The 23,727-nt window shown below is 43.0% G+C and overlaps 2 protein-coding genes across 4 annotated transcripts in view; one reads left to right on the top strand and one right to left on the bottom strand.

The window, feature by feature from the left end:
• LOC146772776 (uncharacterized) overlaps positions 1-23,727 on the bottom strand; it is a 209,792-nt gene that overhangs the window by 75,498 nt on the left and 110,567 nt on the right. The gene's annotated exons all lie outside the window — the stretch shown is intronic.
• Positions 21,564-23,727, top strand: part of CFAP141 (cilia and flagella associated protein 141) — a 33,939-nt gene continuing 31,775 nt past the window's right edge. The window contains exon 1 of the mRNA XM_085638911.1: positions 21,564-22,102. Coding sequence (XP_085495037.1) covers positions 22,043-22,102 — 60 coding nt within the window. The 5' untranslated portion in view covers positions 21,564-22,042. The remainder of the gene's footprint in view (positions 22,103-23,727) is intronic.

A 23,727-nucleotide genomic window follows, 5' to 3' on the forward strand; every position in this document is an offset into this window, starting at 1 on the left:
GCATTTCAGCCGTCTTCAGCCAGGCTTGCTTGAATCCAGTGGCAAAGTGAGCAAGGGACTCACGTCGGAGCATACCCTGCCAACTTATGGCGAACAAAGCGGTACAAAAGGGGGTGGTGATGGACGGAGCATCAGAACCAATCAAACACTCACACCCAGTCAACAGATCTGGGTTTGATCCATCACCGTTCTTTAGCCCTCTCTGCCACCCCAGTTCAGACATGGCCATATGCAAATCCGTCTGACCCTGTGCCTCATGGGAACAGTCCAGCCCGAACTGCCAAACCATGCCTTCCCTGGACCGGAAACAAGCTTCCTAGGACCGGTTTCTGGCATTTCAGCCGTCTTCAGCCAGGCTTGCTTGAATCCAGTGGCAAAGTGAGCAAGGGACTCACGTCTGAGCATACCCTGCCAACTTATGGTGAACAAAGCGGTTCAAAAGGGGGTGGTGATGGACGGAGCATCAGAACCAATCAAACACTCACACCCAGTCAACAGATCTGGGTTTGATCCATCACCGTTCTTTAGCCCACTCTGCCACCCCAGTTCCGACATGGCCATATGCAAATCAGTCTGACCCTGTGTCTCATGGGAACAGTCCAGCCCGAACTGCCAAACCATGCCTTCCCTGGACCGGAAACAAGCTTCCTAGGACCGGTTTCTGGCATTTCAGCCGTCTTCAGCCAGGCTTGCTTGAATCCAGTGGCAAAGTGAGCAAGGGACTCACGTCTGAGCATACCCTGCCAACTTATGGCGAACAAAGCGGTACAAAAGGGGGTGGTGATGGACGGAGCATCAGAACCAATCAAACACTCACACCCAGTCAAAAGATCTGGGTTTGATCCATCACCGTTCTTTAGCCCACTCTGCCACCCCAGTTCAGACATGGCCATATGCAAATCAGTCTGACCCTGTGCCTCATGGGAACAGTCCAGCCCGAACTGCCAAGCCATGCCTTTCCTGGACCGGAAACAAGCATCCTAGGACCAGTTTCTGGCATTTCAGCCGTCTTCAGCCAGGCTTGCTTGAATCCAGTGGCAAAGTGAGCAAGGGACTCACGTCTGAGCATACCCTGCCAACTTATGGCGAACAGAGCGGTACAAAAGGGGGTGGTGATGGACGGAGCATCAGAACCAATCAAACACTCACACCCAGTCAACAGATCTGGGTTTGATCCATCACCGTTCTTTAGCCCACTCTGCCACCCCAGTTCAGACATGGCCATAAGCAAATCAGTCTGACCCTGTGCCTCATGGGAACAGTCCAGCCCGAACTGCCAAGCCATGCCTTTCCTGGACTGGAAAAAAGCATCCTAGGACCGGTTTCTGGTATTTCAGCCGTCTTCAGCCAGGCTTGCTTGAATCCAGTGGCAAAGTGAGCAAGGGACTCACGTCGGAGCATACCCTGCCAACTTATGGCGAACAAAGCGGTACAAAAGGGGGTGGTGATGGACGGAGCATCAGAACCAATCAAACACTCACACCCAGTCAACAGATCTGGGTTTGATCCATCACCGTTCTTTAGCTCACTCTGCCACCCCAGTTCAGACATGGCCATATGCAAATCAGTCTGACCCTGTGCCTCATGGGAACAGTCCAGCCCGAGCTGCCAAACCATGCCTTCCCTGGACCGGAAACAAGCTTCCTAGGACCGGTTTCTGGTATTTCAGCCGTCTTCAGCCAGGCTTGTTTGAATCCAGTGGCAAAGTGAGCAAGGGACTCACGTCTGAGCATACCCTGCCAACTTATGGCGAACAAAGCGGTACAAAAGGGGGTGGTGATGGACGGAGCATCAGAACCAATCAAACACTCACACCCAGTCAACAGATCTGGGTTTGATCCATCACGGTTCTTTAGCCCACTCTGCCACCCCAGTTCAGACATGGCCATATGCAAATCAGTCTGACCCTGTGCCTCATGGGAACAGTCCAGCCTGAACTGCCAAACCATGCCTTCCCTGGACCGGAAACAAGCTTCCTAGGACCGGTTTCTGGCATTTCAGCCGTCTTCAGCCAGGCTTGCTTGAATCCAGTGGCAAAGTGAGCAAGGGACTCACGTCTGAGCATACCCTGCCAACTTATGGCGAACAAAGCGGTACAAAAGGGGGTGGTGATGGACGGAGCATCAGAACCAATCAAACACTCACACCCAGTCAACAGATCTGGGTTTGATCCATCACCGTTCTTTAGCCCACTCTGCCACCCCAGTTCAGACATGGCCATATGCAAATCAGTCTGACCCTGTGCCTCATGGGAACAGTCCAGCCCGAACTGCCAAACCATGCCTTCCCTGGACCGGAAACAAGCTTCCTAGGACCGGTTTCTGGCATTTCAGCCATCTTCAGCCAGGCTTGCTTGAATCCAGTGGCAAAGTGAGCAAGGGACTCACGTCTGAGCATACCCTGCCAACTTATGGCGAACACAGCGGTACAAAAGGGGGTGGTGGTGGACGGAGCATCAGAACCAATCAAACACTCACACCCAGTCAACAGATCTGGGTTTGATCCATCACCGTTCTTTAGCCCACTCTGCCACCCCAGTTCCGACATGGCCATATGCAAATCAGTCTGACCCTGTGCCTCATGGGAACAGTCCAGCCCGAACTGCCAAGCCATGCCTTTCCTGGACCGGAAACAAGCATCCTAGGACCGGTTTCTGGCATTTCAGCCGTCTTCAGCCAGGCTTGCTTGAATCCAGTGGCAAAGTGAGCAAGGGACTCACGTCTGAGCATACCCTGCCAACTTATGGCGAACAAAGCGGTACAAAAGGGGGTGGTGATGGACGGAGCATAAGAACTAATCAAACACTCACACCCAGTCAAAAGATCTGGGTTTGATCCATCACCGTTCTTTAGCCCACTCTGCCACCCCAGTTCAGACATGGCCATATGCAAATCAGTCTGACCCTGTGCCTCATGGGATTCAAGCAAGCCTGGCTGAAGACGGCTGAAATGCCAGAAACCGGTCCTAGGATGCTTGTTTCCGGTCCAGGAAAGGCATGGCTTGGCAGTTCGGGCTGGACTGTTCCCATGAGGCACAGGGTCAGACTGATTTGCATATGGCCATGTCTGAACTGGGGTGGCAGAGTGGGCTAAAGAACGGTGATGGATCAAACCCAGATCTGTTTACTGGGTGTGAGTGTTTGGTTCTAATGCTCCGTCCATCACCACCCCCTTTTGTACAGCTTTGTTCGCCGTAAGTTGGCAGGGTATGCTCAGACGTGAGTCCCTTGCTCACTTTGCCACTGGATTCAAGCAAGCCTGGCTGAAGACGGCTGAAATGCCAGTAACCGGTCCTAGGATGCTTGTTTCCGGTCCAGGAAAGGCATGGCTTGGCAGTTCGGGCTGGACTGTTCCCATGAGGCACAGGGTCAGACTGATTTGCATATGGCCATGTCCGAACTGGGGTGGCAGAGTGGGCTAAAGAACGGTGTTGGATCAAACCCAGATCTGTTGACTGGGTGTGAGTGTTTGATTGGTTCTGATGCTCCGTCCATCACCACCCCCTTTTGTACCGCTTTGTTCGCCATAAGTTGGCAGGGTATGCTCAGACGTGAGTCCCTTGCTCACTTTGCCACTGGATTCAAGGAAGCCTGGCTGAAGACGGCTGAAATGCCAGAAACCGGTCCTAGGATGCTTTTTTCCGGTCCAGGAAAGGCATGGCTTGGCAGTTCGGGCTGGACTGTTCCCATGAGGCACAGGGTCAGACTGATTTGCATATGGCCATGTCTGAACTGGGGTGGCAGAGTGGGCTAAAGAACGGTGATGGATCAAACCCAGATCTGTTGACTGGGTGTGAGAGTTTGATTGGTTCTGATGCTCCGTCCATCACCACCCCCTTTTGTACCGCTTTGTTCGCCATAAGTTGGCAGGGTATGCTCAGACGTGAGTCCCTTGCTCACTTTGCCACTGGATTCAAGCAAGCCTGGTTGAAGACGGCTGTAATGCCAGAAACCGGTCCTAGGATGCTTGTTTCTGGTCCAGGAAAGGCATGGCTTGGCAGTTCGGGCTGGACTGTTCCCATGAGGCACAGGGTCAGACTGATTTGCATATGGCCATGTCTGAACTGGGGTGGCAGAGTGGGCTAAAGAACGGTGATGGATCAAACCCAGATCTGTTGACTGGGTGTGAGTGTTTGATTGGATCTGATGCTCCGTCCATCACCACCCCCTTTTGTACCGCTTGGTTCGCCATAAGTTGGCAGGGTATGCTCAGACGTGTGTCTCTTGCTCACTTTGCCACTGGATTCAAGCAAGCCTGGCTGAAGACGGCTGAAATGCCAGAAACCGGTCCTAGGATGCTTGTTTCCGGTCCAGGAAAGGCATGGCTTGGCAGTTCGGGCTGGACTGTTCCCATGAGGCACAGGGTCAGACTGATTTGCATATGGCCATGTCTGAACTGGGGTGGCAGAGTGGGCTAAAGAACGGTGATGGATCAAACCCAGATCTGTTGACTGGGTGTGAGTGTTTGATTGGATCTGATGCTCCGTCCATCACTACCCCCTTTTGTACCGCTTGGTTCGCCATAAGTTGGCAGGGTATGCTCAGACGTGTGTCTCTTGCTCACTTTTCCACTGGATTCAAGCACGCCTGGCTGAAGACGGCTGAAATGCCAGAAACTGGTCCTAGGATGCTTGTTTCTGGTCCAGGAAAGGCATGGCTTGGCAGTTTGAGCTGGACTGTTCCCATGAGGCACAGGGTCAGACTGATTTGCTTATGGCCATGTCTGAACTGGGGTGGCAGAGTGGGCTAAAGAACGGTGATGGATCAAACCCAGATCTGTTGACTGGGTGTGAGTGTTTGATTGGTTCTGATGCTCCGTCCATCACCACCCCCTTTTGTACCGCAGTTTTCTTGGTAGCAGATTGATGGTTTTATTGCATTTGTTTGGTGATTATTGATTTATGTTTAACACTTTATGTTGAGGTCGTGTTACGTTTTATGTTGTCAATTGTTTTAAAGACTTCCAGGAAGTAGGAAGTTGGTTGCCCTGTACGCAGGCAGGGAAATGTGTGGCAAGTGAAGTCGCACAGAGCATTGTCTGGTTTCAAAGTGGTAACATCGTCGTGTGTTATCTTTAGGGACATTTTCTGTATGAATGTATGTGAGTGAAATAGCAATAGGTTTTTTTGTGAAACTCTGGCCTTAATTCTCAGGAGCATTGTAGTCTCCCCATGTGTTTTATCCCCAGAGAAACGGGTTAGCCATTTGCTTGTTAGAAGGGTAAGGTAGAGGGAAGTGCTAATTTTTCAGCGTAACGGAAAATTCTGTGGTAGGGTGGAGGTAAGCGCTGCCTACTGGAAAGACAGAATTCTTGTGTAAATGAACAAAACTATCTCTTTGATTTAGCGAAACAGGCAATGGAGATGTTTTATGTTGTTACTAACAGATTTTGAGTAAAGAAAACGTAAGAAAGGTTTTGCCGAAAGTTTTCTAAAGGAGGGGTCAGCAAGAGCAGGTGTAGCGAGAAAAGCTGACGTCAGAAAGACCGCACTGGGATTGGTCAGCTGTAGAGAGACGAAGCTTTCACTGGTTGGTGCGTTAGTATGAGCCGCGCTGGGAGTGGAGAATTACCGGTTTGACGTAGACGCCCAGGATTGGTGCTATAGTGTGAGTCGCACTGTGAGTGGAAGGCTTCAGGAGTGACGTAGACGCCCAGGACTGGTGCGTTAGTGTGAGTCGTCCTGGGATTGGACAGAATACGGCGAAGCCGTTAAGGAAGTGATTTGCAAAGCTTAGTTGAGTAAGAACTTTGAAAAATAAAAATGATGTACTACGATCCACCTGAGAAAGAGAAAAATCATGGTTTGGGAAAATGAAAGGCCTATTTAAGAAGGATAAGCCGATTGTGACTAGGGAAGGACAGATACTCCCTCCACCGAAATCGCCTGCATCTTTTATGGTAGCGAAATATGGTTATAATACATGTATCTGGTTGGAGAATTGGGCAAGGTATACCAAAGAGGATGGAGTACTAGCATTTCCAGAAAGTGGTTCGCTTGGTTTGGCTGTATTACGAAATTTAAGAGAAAGGATGATGAGGTTAGAACCGAAACCCAGACCTACCCAATTCGAGACTTTGACTGAATGGGAAGAAGAGATGTACGAAAGGGAAAGGCATCGGAGTGGAAAAAGGTATAATTACATGTTTGGTAGACATTATGGTCAAGAAAGTCATGAAGACAGAATGAGAAGATGGCGGAATGCGAATATGACTGATGGTATGTTTCCTCTGAGAAATGCTGAAGAGACGAGTGGCAGGAAATGTACAGAAAAGAGAAATAACACAGGATCAGAAGGTTATAGATATGGAGTGAGTGAATCAGAAGATGAAGTACTGGAGGATATGTTCTATAAAAATCCACCCCCATAGCAACCGAATTCCATGTTAATGACGCCGAGTGCACCGGTAAAGGAGACTGTAATGAATAAAAAGTTTGAGCAAACGCCAACTAATTTGGGGAAAATTAATCCATTTAAAGAATCTGAAATGCCACAACCCGTTAGAACTGGAAATGAAAATTCAGCTGAGTTAGGTAGAACTACATTGGAATTAACTGAGAAAATTAGAGAGTTAACTAAGAATATGGAAGCAGTGACCGTACCTGTAACTATAGGGCCGGTGATGCCTGTCTTTGATAAACAGAAAGATAGTGAGCATTGTTTAACAGTTCCTTATAATTGTATTAGGCAAAAGGAGACAGAAAGAAGTGGTTCCGGAAGAAATTAATGGAAAAATATGGCAGGAACATCAGGTTTAAGTACTCCTAAAAATTTAACTGTAAATCAAAGTCCAGCGAGTAAGACACTTATGACAACAGAATCAGCAACTGAAACCCCAGAGAGAATAACAGATAAAATAAGAACCGAGACAACCCCTGTAGGACCCACATCTGAAGAATTAAGTGATTGGTTAAGAAGTTTACAGAGAAAAGATATAGAACCACAACCTTAGATGTAGCAACATTAAAGGTAACATTAGAAGAATTAATCATAGGAACCATTCTAACTGAAAAATTAAAAGCATATCAGGATGAGGAGCTAATGTTCCTCTGCAAAAGTATAACTTGGAGAGCGAGAACTTTGCATGAAAAATTAGAAGAGACAGCGAGTGAAATGGGAATTGATTTTTGAGAAAATAAGGTAATTGCAAAAACCTTATAGGGTAGATTTTTCCGAAAAGGATATTGAAAACTTGAATACTGCAGGAAGGTTGACCCAAATTAAAGAACTGATTGCCTTGCTAAGGAAATGGGGTGATGTGGATCGGTGGAAAAGTAGATGGTTCCGAAAAAAAGAGGAAACTACAGCTAAGGCTTTCTCAGCATTCCCGGTGAGAGAAAAAGAGCCAGTGGTAACAGAATGTCCCATGAGAGAAATCCCAGGAGGAGGATATGTGCATGTCCCTTGGACTAGGCAAGATATTTTGTCATTCACCAATGATTTTCCAAGGTTAAGAGAAAAACCAGTTGAATGGTACCGACAGGTAGAAAGGTTTGTCAAACTTTCAAAGGTGTTGTGGATAGATCTGAACGGTCTTTTTGATATGATTGTACCTGCAGATTTATGGGCAGAATGTAAAATTTCAATAGATTGGCCAACGCAAGAGTATCCTAGGGATCCTAAGACGGGAGCCCCTGATCCAGAAGTAATGAAAAAATATGATCAGGTAATTACCTTTTTGAAAAATAAAGTACCTCCGAAAGAAACTGACTGGGTAAAAATTGACAGAACTCACCAAGAGGCTAAAGAATCTGTACATGCGTATTACGAGAGGTTATTGTTAGCTTTTAAGCAATATAGTGGAGATGAGAAATTAAGCAAAAAGGATTTGAGTCATTTTGTGCACAGATTTGTTTATGGTTTAAAGCCTGAGGTTAGTGAAATGATTAAACAACATACAGTAGATTGGCAGAATAAAAAGATAGATGACGTGTTACGACATGCAAAATATTTTAGTTAGGAAATTGAAGCCAAACAACGTAAACTGAAAGAAAAGGCAATGTGGGCACAGGTTAAGGTAGCTGAGCGACAAGAAGCCCAGTTGATCGAGCAAGCCAATGGTATGGGCCAAGCAAAACAAAAACCTAATATTGGAAAAGGAAAAGGACAGGTCAGCATAGAGGAAGCTAAGAAGAAGTGGCCATGTCATAATTGCAGAAAGTTAGGGCACTGGAAATCCGAGTGTAAATTGCCACCGAGAGCTAATGGTGATAATTCATCATTGAATCCACAGGTGCAGAATGAGGTGAGTTGCCAACCACTGCGACAGCAGCAGGTTGTTACCCAACAGTGTCAGGTGCCAAAGCCACCTTTTCCACAGCATGTAAATCCTCAGAGATACAGTAATGAGACAGGATTCTACACTGAAGAACAGGTAACAAAGCTACCGCGCGCTAGTGCCTGTTTCGCAGTATTGGCTGCAACGCGATGAGAGTGAGTCAGCGGAGAGTTATTGATGGTGCCTAGGAGAGGAAGAGGAGTGCGTACTTGGCAGAACTCTAGAGGTAGACCAGACAGGAACCTTTGTGGATGGAAAGGTGAATGAAGTGAACATTACTTTGCTAGTAGATACTGGTGCTACTCGTTCAACTGTTAGATCAGCTGACGTTAAAAATATTCCTCTCTTGGATGAAACAATCCAAGTAGTTGGGGTCTCAAACCAACAGATAAAAGCTTATCTTACTGATCCTGTAAAGGTTAAAATAGGGAAATTCACTGACATGCATCGATTTCTCGTGTGTGACACTAGCCCCGTAAATCTGTTGGGGAGAGATTTGTTGTGCAAAATGAATTGCACTATCTTCTGTACCCCTGATGGTATAGCTTTTGAAACTCCTGATGAAGACGTACTGTATAGAATGACAATGACAAACTTAGAACCTGAAATCACTGAGGCATTTGTTGTATTTGATCCGGAAGGATTGCCTCAAGAGTTGAAGAAAACTGTGAAAACCGAAGTATGGGATTTCACGGGAAAGGATATTGGATTGATGAAAAGAGTAGATCCAGTGAAAATAAATGTAAAAGAAGGAGTAAATTACCCGAATATTCCTCAGTACAAACCGACACCAGAAATAATTGCAGGAGTAACGCCTGTAATTGACAGAATGATTGAACAAGGAATTCTGAGAGAGACAATGAGTAGTCCATGTAATTCTCCGATCATTGGTTTGAAAAACCGAATGGTACTTTTAGGATAGTACAGGATTTGAGAAAAGTGAATAAAATCCTTGTTCCATGCTGTCCCATTGTACCGAACCCATCGGTAATCCTATATCAGATTACCCATGATGCAGAATGGTACACAGTCATTGACTTGTGTCATGCTTTCTTTTCTATCCCATTGCACCCTGAGAGCCAACAAATTTTTGCGTTCCGATTCGGTGAGCGTATTTTGGCATGGTGCCGTATCCCTCAAGGGTATACAGAAAGTCTATCAATATTTAATCAGATTCTAAAGAAACCCTGGAAGATTTAAAAATGCCCGAAAGTTCACTGCTCGTGCAGTACATCGATGACCTATTGGTGGCATCGAAGACACGAGAGGCATGTGTGGTGGACACAGTTGCACTGTTAAAATCATTTGGCTGATGGAGGACTCAAAGTATCCCCATCGAAATTACAGTTTTGTCAGAAAGAAGTACAATACTTAGGTCATAAGATCAAAAAGGGTCTGAGAAAGGTGACTGTGGACAGGATTAGAATAATAAAAGGAATGAGAGTACCAATGACACAAAGAGAAGTCAGAATGTTTCTTGGGATGGTAGGATATTGTCGCCAGTGGATCAGCAACTTTTCGCTGATTGCAAAACCATTGGTACGCTTAACAAAAAGTGATGTAAAAGATCCCCTTGAGCTGAATAAAGAAGAGATGAAGGCTTTTAGACAATTGAGAGACAGCTTGTGTGAAGCACCAGCTCTTGGAATGCCTGATTACAAAAAAGAATTCGAGCTCTATTGCAGTGAGAGAGAGGGATGTGTACTTTCTGTGTTGGTACAAAGGCATGGAAGATTGAGACGACCGATTGCCTATTTTTCGGCTGTGTTAGATCCCGTGGCTGTAGCTTTACCAGGTTGTTTGAAAGCTGTGGCAGCAACGTGTAAAAGTTTGGAACAGAGTGAAGGAATTGTGATGGGATATCCTGTGAGAGTGTTTGTGCCCCATGATGTGGCAATCCTTTTGACAAGGAGCAAGACTCAGTTCATGACGCATAGTCGTCTGACCAAATATGAAAAGGTCATTTTGGGTGCTACAAATGTGAGTCTTGTAAGATGCACTAATGTGAACCCATCGACATTACTACCTGATGCTGTGAATGCGGAAGTGAAGGATGATTTTGATCATCACTTCATGTTTGGAAGTGCTTGATTTTTGCACCAAACCGCATCCGGACATAAAAGATGTGCCTCTAAAAGAGGGTGACTATGTGATGTTTGTGGATGGGTCATGCTTGCAAACTGGAGAAGGGATTTTAAGTGCTGCATTTGCTGTGTGTACCGTAGCAACTGTGTTGGAAGCATCTTGTTTGAGAGGAGTACGATCTGCTCAAGTTGCTGAGTTGTTTGCACTGATTAGAGCATGCAAGTTGGGAAAGAATTTGCGAGTCACTGTGGTTACTGACAGTCAGTATGGGTTTGGAATGGTACATGACTTTGAGCAGATTTGGTCCCAAAGAGGTTTCTTGACGTCAAGTGGCACTCCAATCAGAAATGCAGAAATGGTTGGAAAATTACTTGAGGCGATACAGCTGCCTAAACAAATTGCAGTTATAAAATGCGCAGCGCATACGAAGGGAACTGACTATGTGTCAACCGGCAATGAGTTTGCCAATGACATAGCACAATATTGTGCGTGAAATCAAAACTCCTTGAACCGTAATAGGGAGAGGGAAATGGAGTCATGTCCCTTGCTTTTTACTAACACTGTGAATACATGGGATGAAGTGAGGCAGTTACAGGAAGAGTAAGGGGAAGAGGAAAAGAAACAGTGGATAAAATCAGGACGTGCACCACGAGAGGCAGACAGAGTTTGGGTTTACCGCGATGGAAGACTAGTAATGCCTGATAGCATGATCTCTACCATGGCACGGATGTACCATGGGCAGGCTCACATAGGTAGGGATGCCATGATTAGACTTTTTAAACAGACCTGGTATAATGTAAAGTTTTGGCTTATAGCTGAGAGCCTTTGTCAGAGATGCCTTATATGCCAGCAATATAATCCAGGAAGAAAAACTGTGGTGAGTTTGGGAACCATAGGACGGGAGGGAGGTCCTTTCACTCGAATGCAGCTTGATTTCATTGAAATGCCCTCATGTAACAGGCTAAGATATGTACAGGTGATTGTCTGTCTGTTTTCACGTTGGGTGGAGGCTTACCCGACCAGAAGGAATGATGGAGTTACTGTAGCAAAACTCCTACTAAGAGAGTTCATTCCTAGGTTTGGTTTCCCAGTAACAATTGAATCAGATAGAGGAACGCATTTCCAGAATGAAATTATAAAATTGATTTGTGAAGCATTGAATGTACAACAAAAACTGCATTGTGCCTACCGACCAGAGGCTTCTGGAGTGGTGGAGCAGATAAATGGCACCATAAAAAACAGATTGGGAAAAATGTGTTTGGCCACAGGTCTCAAATGGCCAGATGTCTTGCCTCTGGTCCTCATGACAATTAGGTCAATTCCTGATAGGAACACGGGTCTGAGTCCTCATGAAATTATCATGGGTAGAGCAATGAGACATGTTTTCATTCCTGTCAAAAAACTACTGCCTATATCTGATGACTTAGTCTTGAATTATTGCAAAGGATTGGCTGATATGGTACATTCTGTGTTTCATCAGGTTGGACCAGATGCGACCACTCTTGAAAAGAAGCCAGCTCTTGACTTGAGTCCTGGAGATTGGGTATGCCTCAAAGTACACAGAAGGAGAAATTGTCTGGTTCCACGCTGGGGGAAACCACGTCAAGTGATTCTGACCACAACGACTGCTGTGAAGTGTGCAAAGGTAAAGAATTGGATTCATGCCAGTCACACTCTTCGAGTTCCCAGTCCTGCAAATCGATCTAAGGAAGAGCATGGCGGAAGCGTCAGATACCAGCTCTGAATCAGAATCAAAAGAGACAAGAAAAAGACAAAACCCAGGAGTAGGCGAAGCGGATTTGAGTCAAATTGTGGGTCAAGAGAATATACCACTACGAAGACTACTTGAAATTTCTGATACCAGTTCTGAATCAGAGACAGAACAAGTGGGAATACGAGAAAGAATAAATGAGAATACTGGAGAAACAGAATAAGAAATCTTTGATAAGGAAGTCCCGAGTACAAGCACAAGAGAAATTCCGCCCGAAATCATAGAAATAGAAGGTGAGGAATTGGATACAGAGAGTGAGGGTAAGATAATTGCGGAAGACCCCCGAGGAGGTGTAGGGACAACACACACCCAGGTAGAAAAAGGGACAGTTAGTCAGCAGGAAGATTGCGTGGAAGAAACACGAGGAGGGATAAATGTAGATAGTGAACCTGAGGTCCTGAGGATAAAATCAATAGAAAGTAAAAGCCAGACCGATACAGAATCTGAAGAGAGTGAAGAAGAAAACAAAGGGGGAAGAACTTTAAGGAAAAGAGCTTGGAAAACGGAGCGAGAAGGGAAAGGAACAAAATTAATGAGGCCATCAAAAGAAGAAATTTGGCCCAACAAACTCAAAAGATTAAGATACCGATTAACGAGAATAAAAACTTCTAATGCTGAACAAGTGAATGAAGTGTCTAGTCAAGAAAAATCAGAAGACACTGATCAGAAACACTTGCAAGGAGCAAAGAGGATAAAGAAACCGAACCAGAAGTACAAGTCACCGGAATGGACATATGTGGCACTTCCTGATATATAAGAGGAAGCGAATAGCCAAGAAAGTCTAGGCTTGACTGTGCAGGAAGTGGTTGAAGAAGAAGAAGATTCGGAAATCCTGAGAGTTATCTTGTCTGACATCAGAGAAGAAACAGATGATCAGGAAGTTCTGAACAAAGATTGTGAACCTAAAGACAAAGATGATTCATGCATGGATTGAAATGACAAAGAAAATCGCAAGGAATTAATACTCCGGACGAGACACATGACCAGAAAAGAACCAAGTAGGCAGTCAAACCCTTAGGTTTAGACAACGGTAAATTGTTGACGAAAAGAGGCTAAGTCAAAAGACACTGATCATTACCGAAATGGCAAACAGAGAAAGTAGAAAACCTACATGTGGGTTTCTCCGAAGATGGTGTAAAATGTGTTTTTGTTGTACAAGATTACTAATGCTTGTCTGGATCATATTGACAATAACAATTTCATTTAAAGTAACATTTGAAGATGTAGAAAAACACACCGAAAACAGGACTAATAAGGGGATGATTGATGAAAGTCATGTTACAAAACTGGTATATAGAGCAAAACTTCACAAAGATAAGTCCATACATGATTTTTCGAATAATGTTTTTCAAAGTTATTGTACAAGTATGTAAAGACTATGGAGGTTAGGGACTGTTACGTCTGCATGCAGTTTCCTGCATCTGTGTCCGAAGGTGTCACTTATCATCATCTTCCTTTGACATATGGGATAACTTGTAGTGTTTTAGCTAGTTTGTTTTATAAAACAGGGAAATAAGAATACTATTACACTGATGTAGATAATGTTTTCTCACAGATACCTGTAGTTCCTGAACTAAACAAGGTGTTCCTGGTAGAACATTAGGTGAATTTTTCTTGGAAACAAGGGAGTTAAGTTTAGAAGAAGTGTTTAAGAATAATCTTACTTGTAGTTTGAGAAAAGAAGAGAAAACCTTCCTGAACATGGTAGAGGAGAGGAGAGTTAAGATGCAAAGGAAAGTGTCTGGGGAAAAGATGGAAACAACATTTTGGGATGTTGGGAAGGAAAATCATTTGAAGGGAGAAACAAATCCAGCAATGGCTTTAGATTGGCCCCAGAAAGGGAAATTGTGCATCAGTAGAGATAATACTGTTTATGATAATTATTTTGTAGGTGCAAGTGAATGCCATGCCGTATATAAATTCATGGGAGGATGGGGATTTAAAGGAGGAAATGATACGGTATTCCCAGGAATATATTACATCTGTGGGAACAGAGCTTATTATAGGTTACCGGACCACTGGTATGGAACATGCTACCTAGGCCTGGTCTTCCCAAAAATATTTCATGTGGGAAGGGGAGAGGACGGTTTGCACAAAATAGGTAAGCAACTAACACGTAGAAGGAGGGAGAGTTGGTCAGAAATTATAGGTGATATTTGTGGAGCACTGATATCAGCAGTTGGAATATCTCTGAATGCCCATAAAATTAGAAAATTGTCTATAGTTGTGGATAGTTTATCATCCAGCACAGCTGGAGGGTTCCTAATGGTGAATACCGAAATGGTTGCCATGAGAGCTATGATTATGCAAAATCGATTTGCCCTTGACATTATATTGGCCAAAGATGGAGGAGTCTGTGGAATGCTGAAAGTGCAACATTGTTGTACTTACATTCCTGACGAAAGTCAGAACTTAAAGAAATACATTAAGAATATAACTGATTTGCATGAAGAAATTGTTTCACTGGAGGTTGAAAGTGTTTGGGAGAAACTTGGTAGATGTTGTTCTACTATTAAGAATTTATTAACAACATTAGGTAGTTATTTTGTGGGTAAAATACTGATACCTGTGACCTTGGTGATTATATTAGTGTTAATATTAAGACTAGGATGTGTGTGCATAAAAAGAAGAAAATTACAAAATAAGATAAAAAGAGAAATTAAGAAAAGAAAAGAGAAGGAAATAAGAGAAAGGGAGATAGAAGATATGGAAATAGAAGAGTTGTAGAAAACATGTACAAGAAAACAAGAGAGAATGATATGGGAAACACTATGATGTAACCTAACAAATGCAAGGGAACTGAGTAAAACCATTTCCGTAGAAAAAAGTTTTTTTAGAAAAATGTAGTGATTAGTGGTGATGTTAAAAATCACCAAAGGGGGAATTGATGGAGCAGGTAAAACAAAATGTTGTGTACCTCCTCTATTTTGCATGAAATTAATTACTTAATCATTCTAAGAATTAACTCGTACTAATTAGTTTGAAGTGAGAAATCATTAACCAACCCTTTCACCTTGATAAACACAAGACACACGCGGGACTAAATTGCTAATTGCATGGCAGAACAACTCATTAATTAACTGTGGTACGCAAACTAACTTTAGATTGTGGTGAAATTGAGAATTGCATGATTCATGTTGCTTTTGTGATGGTTTGTGCTTTCAGTACTGCAGAATGGTGAGTATTATTGCTTTAAATGTTGCTACAAGCTAGGAAAATACTAATATACATTGGGATTAGAGTGGGTTAAACATTAGAATCTTCATTTCTATATTCTAATTACTGTTATGTCTGTTTTTGCTTAAGTTGGCATTCGGGCCTGCTAGGCCGCAGTACTTGAGATGGAGCTCCTGTGAAGCCGTCGTCATGTGAGCGCGATAACTTCTGCACAGAATCGGATGGCTCTGAAGATCTCCAAGTGACTTCAGCCCCTGTACCATTGTGTTCCTTGTCAAGGATTGGAGCATGGAGGGTTGCCAAGTGATGAAAGGTGTGAACTACCAAGGGGACAATGGGAGACCTGTACAAGGAAGCTTGCTTGTTATTACTTCGGAACTTTTGCCTGTGAACCGGAGGGAAAAAATAATAATAATAAATAAATGTTGCGCTTTGCTATGCCAAGTCTCATGGAAAACCAGTGGGTCATGTGAAACTTTTGAGAAATTGCAAGTTGACCCGGACTGGCCAATCAGAACAGTTTCTACCCCTAAATTGTTGCATGTTGATCTGAAGTAAGAGAGAAAAGGGTATAAAAGACACTCATCCGCCCAAGGGGGGTGGTTCACTGGGCTAATCTTCCGTGGCGTTGGGTCTACGTTGAGCTGATGACGATTTCCATGGTTTACCTTGGGTTTCTTTGATGTCGGGAAGTTGTTTCATCTGATGGTTTGATTATTGCTGTGGGTTGGACAGTGTATCCTGGAGATTGTGGCAGAGACTTTGAATAATCCTCTGTGTGGTCAGAGGGTCGCCAACGTTTGATATTTGGTAAATATAAAACCATTTCTAAATCTATTCTTATGTTCCAAAGATTTGATTTCTTCTTGAAATAAACCAAATTTATGTTATATTCTGTAGCGCCTAAATGCTAAGGCGGAAAAATTAATATTAGATAAACAAATTTGGATTAATAAGAAATGAGTTTGTGATTCTTTAATGGAGTACTGAAAGTTAATCAAATGTTTCCTAGGCATTAATTGTGTTTTAGCTGGTTCTAATTCACCATCAACCAGTCCAACTAATTGGTCCGTCGACCAAGTGGTGGAGTGCCTTGATGTTAAGGTCCGGATTCTATAGGTGCAGATGTATATAATGTGTATAATGTAAAGAAATTGTAATCCTAATAGATAAAAAGATACTCACATTTCCAGCGCTTTTTCTCCTGTGTACAGATTCCAGTGAAAGCGTTTTGGTGTTATGGGCCCCACCAATGAATGAGCGTATGGATGAGTGGTTGTGATGACGAGTCTGTGACATAGAGAGAATATGTAAATTTGCCCTTTTCCGCTGGAGCAGTTGATAGCTAACCTAGGATCTAAGCCTGTTAGGGAGCTTGTTGCAGTATATAAAGACAAATGTCTAACAGTCACAATTTATGGCTCCAATGTTTGAGGGATTAAAGATTATTTGGCCATTCAGAGTCGAAAAATGGGTGCTTGAAAATGCTGCTTCTGTAGGTCCCACAGAGCATGGCTCCCCACATATGTCATGCTGAACTCGGTTTCGATTATGTTAATGGTCTTATTGGAATTTGATCGCCCTGCTGGAGTAGGTAAAACGAAAATTTGTATACCTTCTCTATTTTGCATGAAAATACTAATTACATAATAATTTTAATCACTAACCCGTATTAATTGTTTGAAGTGTTATGATTAACCAACCTGTACACCTTAATAAACACAAGATACACATGGGTCAAAATGCTGATTGCATGGCTAATAATTCTATTAATTTATTGTGGTATGCATATTAACTGTAGAATGTGGTGGTATAGAAATTTTGTATGATTTATGTTGCTTTGTGATGGTTTGTGCTCCTGGTATGGTGCAATGGTGAGTATTATTGCTTTAAATGTTGTTATAAGCTAGGAACATACTAATATATAGTGGGATTAGTGTGGATTTAACATTAGACTCTTCATTTCTGTGCATTAATTTATTTTATGTTTGTTTTGCTTAAAGTTGGCATTCGGGCCTACTAGGCCGCAGTATTCAAAATGGAGTTCGGAGGTGGCCACTGTCGTGTGAGCGCGATGTCTACTGCGCAGACTCGGATGGCTCTGAAGATCTCCAGGCAACCTCCGTTATGGGCACCTTGTTCCTCGTCAAGGATAGGAACGTGGAGGATTGCCAGAACTCAGCTAATGTGAATGACAGGGGAAAAAAACTAATGGGGACCTGTATCCAGAGGTCTACATATTGTTACTTCTGAACTTTTTGCATGAGAACTGTACAAACTAAACGATGACATATTCAATTCCCTGAGAACAAGGAAAACCTGGGAACCAAGTTCAATATTGCAAATTCGGGGGGATTCAGCCAATCAGGAGATGCCTGTTTTAAAATGTGTTGCAGATTTGTTATAGAAGTAGGGGGAAAAGGGTATAAAAGGAGATGTTTAGTAGGAGATAGTGTGTGCGTTCGAGAGAGAAGTGCGTTCCGAATTTCCGTAGGTGACTGCTAATGAGGGGGATCGATTTGCTAAACACGATTGCCTGGTCCATTTGATACCTTTGGGACTGTGTCGTGCCGAGTGAAAAGAGCTTTCCTGGACTCATTTGGGTCTTAACCTGCATCTGACTGAGCGATTTTACCAGAAGGGATTATCGATTTGTGTAGGGCTGATGGGTTTCCGGGAAATGGTCACCGGTGTCGAGATTTAGGTAAATATAATTGTTATGCAAATTGTGCCAAATTATTCATTGAAATTGATCTGATTAAGAACTGACTATGCCAACAAATGAGAATTAATTAGATAAACTAAACATTGATTAACAAGAAATGAGTTTGTGATTCTTTCAATAAGGTGTTGATTGATCAACGGTTCTGAAAGTTTAATGTGTTTTAGCTGGTCCTAAATCACCATCAACCAGTCCAACTAATTGGTCCATCGACCAAGTGGTGGAGTGCCTTGATGTTAAAGTTAGGATTCTATAAGTGCAGTTGTATAATATGTAAATAATGTAAATATTTCCTTCTATAGGTAATAAGGTACCCCCCCCACATGTCCAGCGCCCCTTTTCCTCCTGTGCACAGATTCGAGTGAGACGTATGAGTGTTGGTGTTATGGGCCCCACCAATAGATGCGCGTGTGAATGAGTTAGCGTAATAACAGGTCTGTGACGCAGGGAGGATATGTAAATTTGCCCTTTACCGCTGGAGCAGCCCCTTATGTGGATATCTATATGCACAAAGCCAGAGACCTGTTTCAGCTGCAAGGTAATTAGGGATTGTATGAAACTGGATAAGGTCGCCAACATTCTCTGGCTAATGTATATAAAGAACACAAGTAATAGCCTGGGTTTTTCTGAATTTTATACTAGTCATGAGACGCTTTTACTGACTTTTAAATAATTCTAAACAATCGCTTCTGGAGCTGGAATAGAAGTAGAAGTGACTGTACTAACAATATTGAAAGCACAGTTTGTCAGTACAGTCTTTTAAATTCTGGGTTAGGTATGGAGTTGTACCTTATATGTGTAAATAATATCTACCAGCGAGCTCTGATGACCAGAAGGAGATTAAGCACTTTGTAATTTATGGTCCCTTTCCCAGAGCCAGTCAGGTATTCAAAGACTCTTGATGTGCGCGCAGGTGACGGTCATTCTGCACAATCCACTTTGCCTCTTATGTTATTTTTTTTATTATATTCTGACGTTAGAAAACGTATTTCATTACCGCTTTTAAAGGATATTAATGACAGACATTACAAGCAAGCCATGTGTTACAATCACTTCCTTCCCTGCGTGTATGTCTGATAGTAGTGAATTATATACAGTGTGTATCCAAGTATAGGAAAAATGGCTTTCAAGGAAATAACGTTGTCTCTGTGCACTTTACATTTGATATTTTCTGATGCCTTTTAATTTTCATTTTTAACTTGAAATATGCATTTATTTACTAAGTGCGATTTTTTTGATAAATTCTACTTTGTCTTTTATGGCCGTTTTGCCAAGTAAAGCTTTTTTGATGATGATGATGAATTAAAGGAAAAGGAAATAATATCAAATACCAAATGACAGAGACATAATGGATTGGGAAAGTTAGGAAGAAACCAAGAAAGGAACAGCCATGATGGAAAGGGAACAGAAAAGAGATGGAAAACCTGAAGTTGACTAGCTGAAGAGTCACCTTAAAAGGCAGCTGCAAACCCTTAGGCAGACAATTGTTATTTGGGAGTTGAAGAGAGAAAGAGCAGCAGCCAGGAGCACGAGAGGAAACAGGCCCAGGTGACAGGCTCTTCCAGCCAGCAGCTTTGGGCTTCATATTCCACCTTCTGAGCGTCAGGATTTGCGGAGCCGTGGAAAGTACTGTGGTTCTCAAGCTCCCGGGAAGACGATGACTAGACAGGAATTTAACCTTGTCTCAGCAAGGTACTCAGTATTAATTGCCACATTGCTGTGGATGATAATACCAACCTGAATAGGAGAGTGCACTTTCGCACACATCATCCTTCAAGAGCTAGAAAAGCAATAAAAGACAAGGATTTATACTTTTTTTCCTTTTGAAATAGTTGGAATTTCTTGTTAGAACATGACACCAATTTAACAAATATGACATGACCCAGATAAAATCGCCCATTTTAAAATTGTCTTAAAACTGAAATAAGTATGTTAAGTAAAGAAGCTAATGTAATAGACATGCAACAAAGAGAGCCGGCCATCAACACACAGAACTTTAGGAAAAGTCTACCTGCTTATTTATTAACAATGCTCAACTAGGATTTGAGGATCAAGTATTTGAGACTGTTTTTATGAAATTATACCAAAATTTAATTTGTAAATGTTGGGTGAATTGTAATTACATCCTATCGCTGACTGTTAAATGACTGACTGTATGTGTGGTTATACGGCTTATATTAACCAAAATAACCAAGGATCCTTGAACCATGACTTCGGATCCATCTTCGATATAAGCCAGATCAACAATTTGCAAAAAAATGATCCATCAGTTGACCCTCACTTGATCACTGATGTACATACAGACAGTACAAAATCCAGTGTGATGGGCTTGCCACACCAAGAAAGGAGGAACTGGTCATACCTCCACACACTCAACGTGGACATGTGTTTCCATCCTTCCGAAGAAATGTAAACCACCCTAGGGAGTCCACTTCCTTCCTGCTCATTACGGACACTGCTTCCAGTCTTCAACTTTCTTGTGATCATTTAGTATAGGCTGTATGTCTTGGTCTTGTCTGGCACCGATTTAACTACTTAGACTAACACGTCAGAAAACAGTGAATTGCCGTGAAACGTCCAGAACTCTGAAACAGTGTCCGTAATGACCTGCAGTGAGGGGGTCAACATAACCCCACCGAGGATTTTACCCTGAATTCTCCAAACATCTCCACGCCCCAGTTTCCTATTCGTAAAACCCTGTATCACTCTTACAGTTCAGCATCTCCACCCGTGTCTCACCCTAAGGCTTCACCATGCACTACCCATGCATCCGTCCCACGCGTCACATCAGGTGGAGAGAGTTTGTTATTCTCAAATACCAAGAAAGGCTTGCGAAGATGTTCAGATCTACTCTATTGCGTTCTCATAGCTTTAGCACCTGCTGCATTACTGGCCTGAAGAAGGAGGTATGGAAGAAAGCCTTCGGTATCCAGCACAGAAGGGTCTATTTCCAGAGCCCTCAATTGTCTCAGGTCAATGCGTGAGTAGCTGAACCAGTACAGATTTGTTTCATTACATTCTGAGACTAGAATTAACTTTAGCAAATAAAATTAGGGCTACTAGTGTAAGCAGTAAGGGATGGAGCCCATTCCTGGCATGTGACACATGTCACTCAGACATATGCCACATGCCAGACTTGGGCTCCAACCCCTTCTCAGTGTAAGAATGCAAAGGAAAACCTGAACTGGCTCAGCTCCTCCCCCGTATGGACTTGGGAAACGTGAAAGTTCTTCATATGTCCACTTTTCCGGAGTGAAGTGTGGGTGTGCGTTTGAACACAATTAGAGCGCTGAAATTCTGCCTTTAAAATGACATGTGCGCTTCACTTGACCGCACTGTCTCATGCTCTTGTATACTATTGTGTGGTTTTAAAATGGCCGCCGCTAATACGTACACAGGAGGCAGGGCTTCACGTGGGCGGGAGTATTTAAAATGGACAACAACCACAGCCAATGGTGTAATGAGGTGCAGTTTGCCGGTGACCATGGTGACGAGCGAACGCTGCTTATTACAAATCACCGCTTCTCATCACTGAGCTTGAGTGAGTGCGGAGGAGAGGAAGGGTGTTTTTTGAGTTGGCCAGAGACGAGAAGCGCAGCAAGTGAGGGGCAGAGGGACCAGTAGAAGTGAAGTGGGGATTGGGGAGGATAAGGGACAGAGGAGAACAGTGATTGCATGGTGAAAGCAAGGGAGAAAGCGCAGATAAGATTAAGGGAGGGAGGAATAGAATAATCAATATAAGAAGAAAAGGAGAAAGAGTGACAGGCGGAGAAGGGGAGAGAATCAGTTGAGGAATCTGAAATAATTGTCTGGACAAGGGACACGGACCTGGATAACGGAAGTAGTGGCAGGTAGGGCTCAGCGAGGGTGTAGGAGGAAGGATAGAAGAGAAAGGTCGGTAGACATCTACACAGGTGCACACAGAGGATAGAGAAGAGAGGGGCAGAAATCATCGTTCCGAGAGCCGTCTGAAACCTCTCCTCCCTGACACGTGCCATAGACCTTTCAACCATGCCTGTTAACAAGCCCGACCAATCCAAAGTCAAGAAGGCCCAAAAGGACTTTAACAAGGTGAGTGGGAGAGCCGCAGTGCGCGGTAAGTACTTGCCAATCTTCTGTGACTAAAAAGAAGTGGGATTTTTCTGGTTTAAAAACCACTGGTTTGCATACACATGCACTTTGGGTCGATTATTACATTGCAGGAAATTACGTCACATGACACTTGATCTGGATCAGAGGAAATTCATTTGGGCTTCTTATACTCTTTATGTGTTTAGAAATGAGTGCCTTTTGTCAAGAACGGACTTAAGTCTTTTACTCGTCAAACACCACATACATACACTCCATCAAATACTACATACAGAGAAATATATTGTTTGCTTTCTAATAGTTGTAGCCCTGTTTATAGAATTTTCCAGTCCTGTGCATTCCTTCTAAACGTTCTGCTAAGTCCTTGTTCATTTCAACTGATCCAGTTGGGCTTAAAGACCTGTAAACAATGATTTGTAAAAGGAAGGAACAAGAATGGAATCTGGTGATCCCTGATGACATGAAGTCAGGAGTTAGCCGTACGCTTAACTACCAGCCTACTCCTTAAGTCAGAGCATGCTTGGCAAATATATGTTATAAGCAAACTAGCGGCCTATTAAAATGCAAACATTCACGGCATATGCAGTAGATAAATAAAAAAAAACATAATGTGTGCAAACTGTATAATCACCGAGTGTACAAAAAGTAAACTAGTATTTAGTTTATGTACAAATGTAAGTAAACAGCTCACCTGTTTTACAATTGCTTATTACATTTGAATGCCTGCACAAGGATACATTTTTTTAATGGAAAACACTTTCATTAAAAGCTGTTTTAATATTCTCAGTGGAGTTGAAGAAGTAGGCCTTTCATTTATGAAGTTAAATAAAAGGGGCTGAAGTGGTTTGGTGGTAGCAGTTAGACAGTTTGACATGTCGTTGGAAGAGTACAATAACGGATGTAAGACAAAAATCAAAATTTCTAATTGGTATTTACACAGAAGTGATAGGAAAAGGTAAATGACGAAATTACGCTACAAACTGAAGTTGCAGGGATGAAATTCACTGCGCTCCACAGACATTTTCCCCACGCTTTCATAACTTTCCTTTGACTGACCTTGTATTTTTCCTCAGCGGCTTCAACCTCTTCCAGCTCACTTAGAGCAAAAGTGTTTCGTGTTATTGTTGATGATTGACTTGCAGAACACAAGGCTCAACATGGTAAGGGGAACATTCAATGTGTACCCCTGTCAATAGTAAGAGGATATTTCTTTCTCCCTTACCATACTAGGAGGAAACTTACATTGTGCAGCTGAGAATCTAGCAAGAATCCACATACTTTTACCTTAGCCTAGAGAGGAGAGTCCACCAACGCTTTGTGTATAGAATCTTGCCGCTGCCCATTTGTGGAGATAATCCCCTTTCCCCATTTATGTTGTGTTGAGTGGCATGGTATACTAATGTTTGCATGTGTGTTTCAGGTGGAATGCTCCTAGCAGAGGCAGGTAATTTGGCACAATGTAGAGATTCCCCTCCAGGTTGCTCTACATAAATGTAATTTTCAATGTAGTGTTCCTATTCCAGTGCCTCTTAGCTCAACTGTGGTGGTCTAGGGAATCCACTTTTAGCCATACTTACTCATGCCACAGCCTTGCTGATATACAAATG

The sequence above is a fragment of the Triturus cristatus genome, chromosome 12 (genome assembly GCF_964204655.1).
Source record: "Triturus cristatus chromosome 12, aTriCri1.1, whole genome shotgun sequence".
Taxonomy (NCBI): domain Eukaryota; kingdom Metazoa; phylum Chordata; class Amphibia; order Caudata; family Salamandridae; genus Triturus; species Triturus cristatus.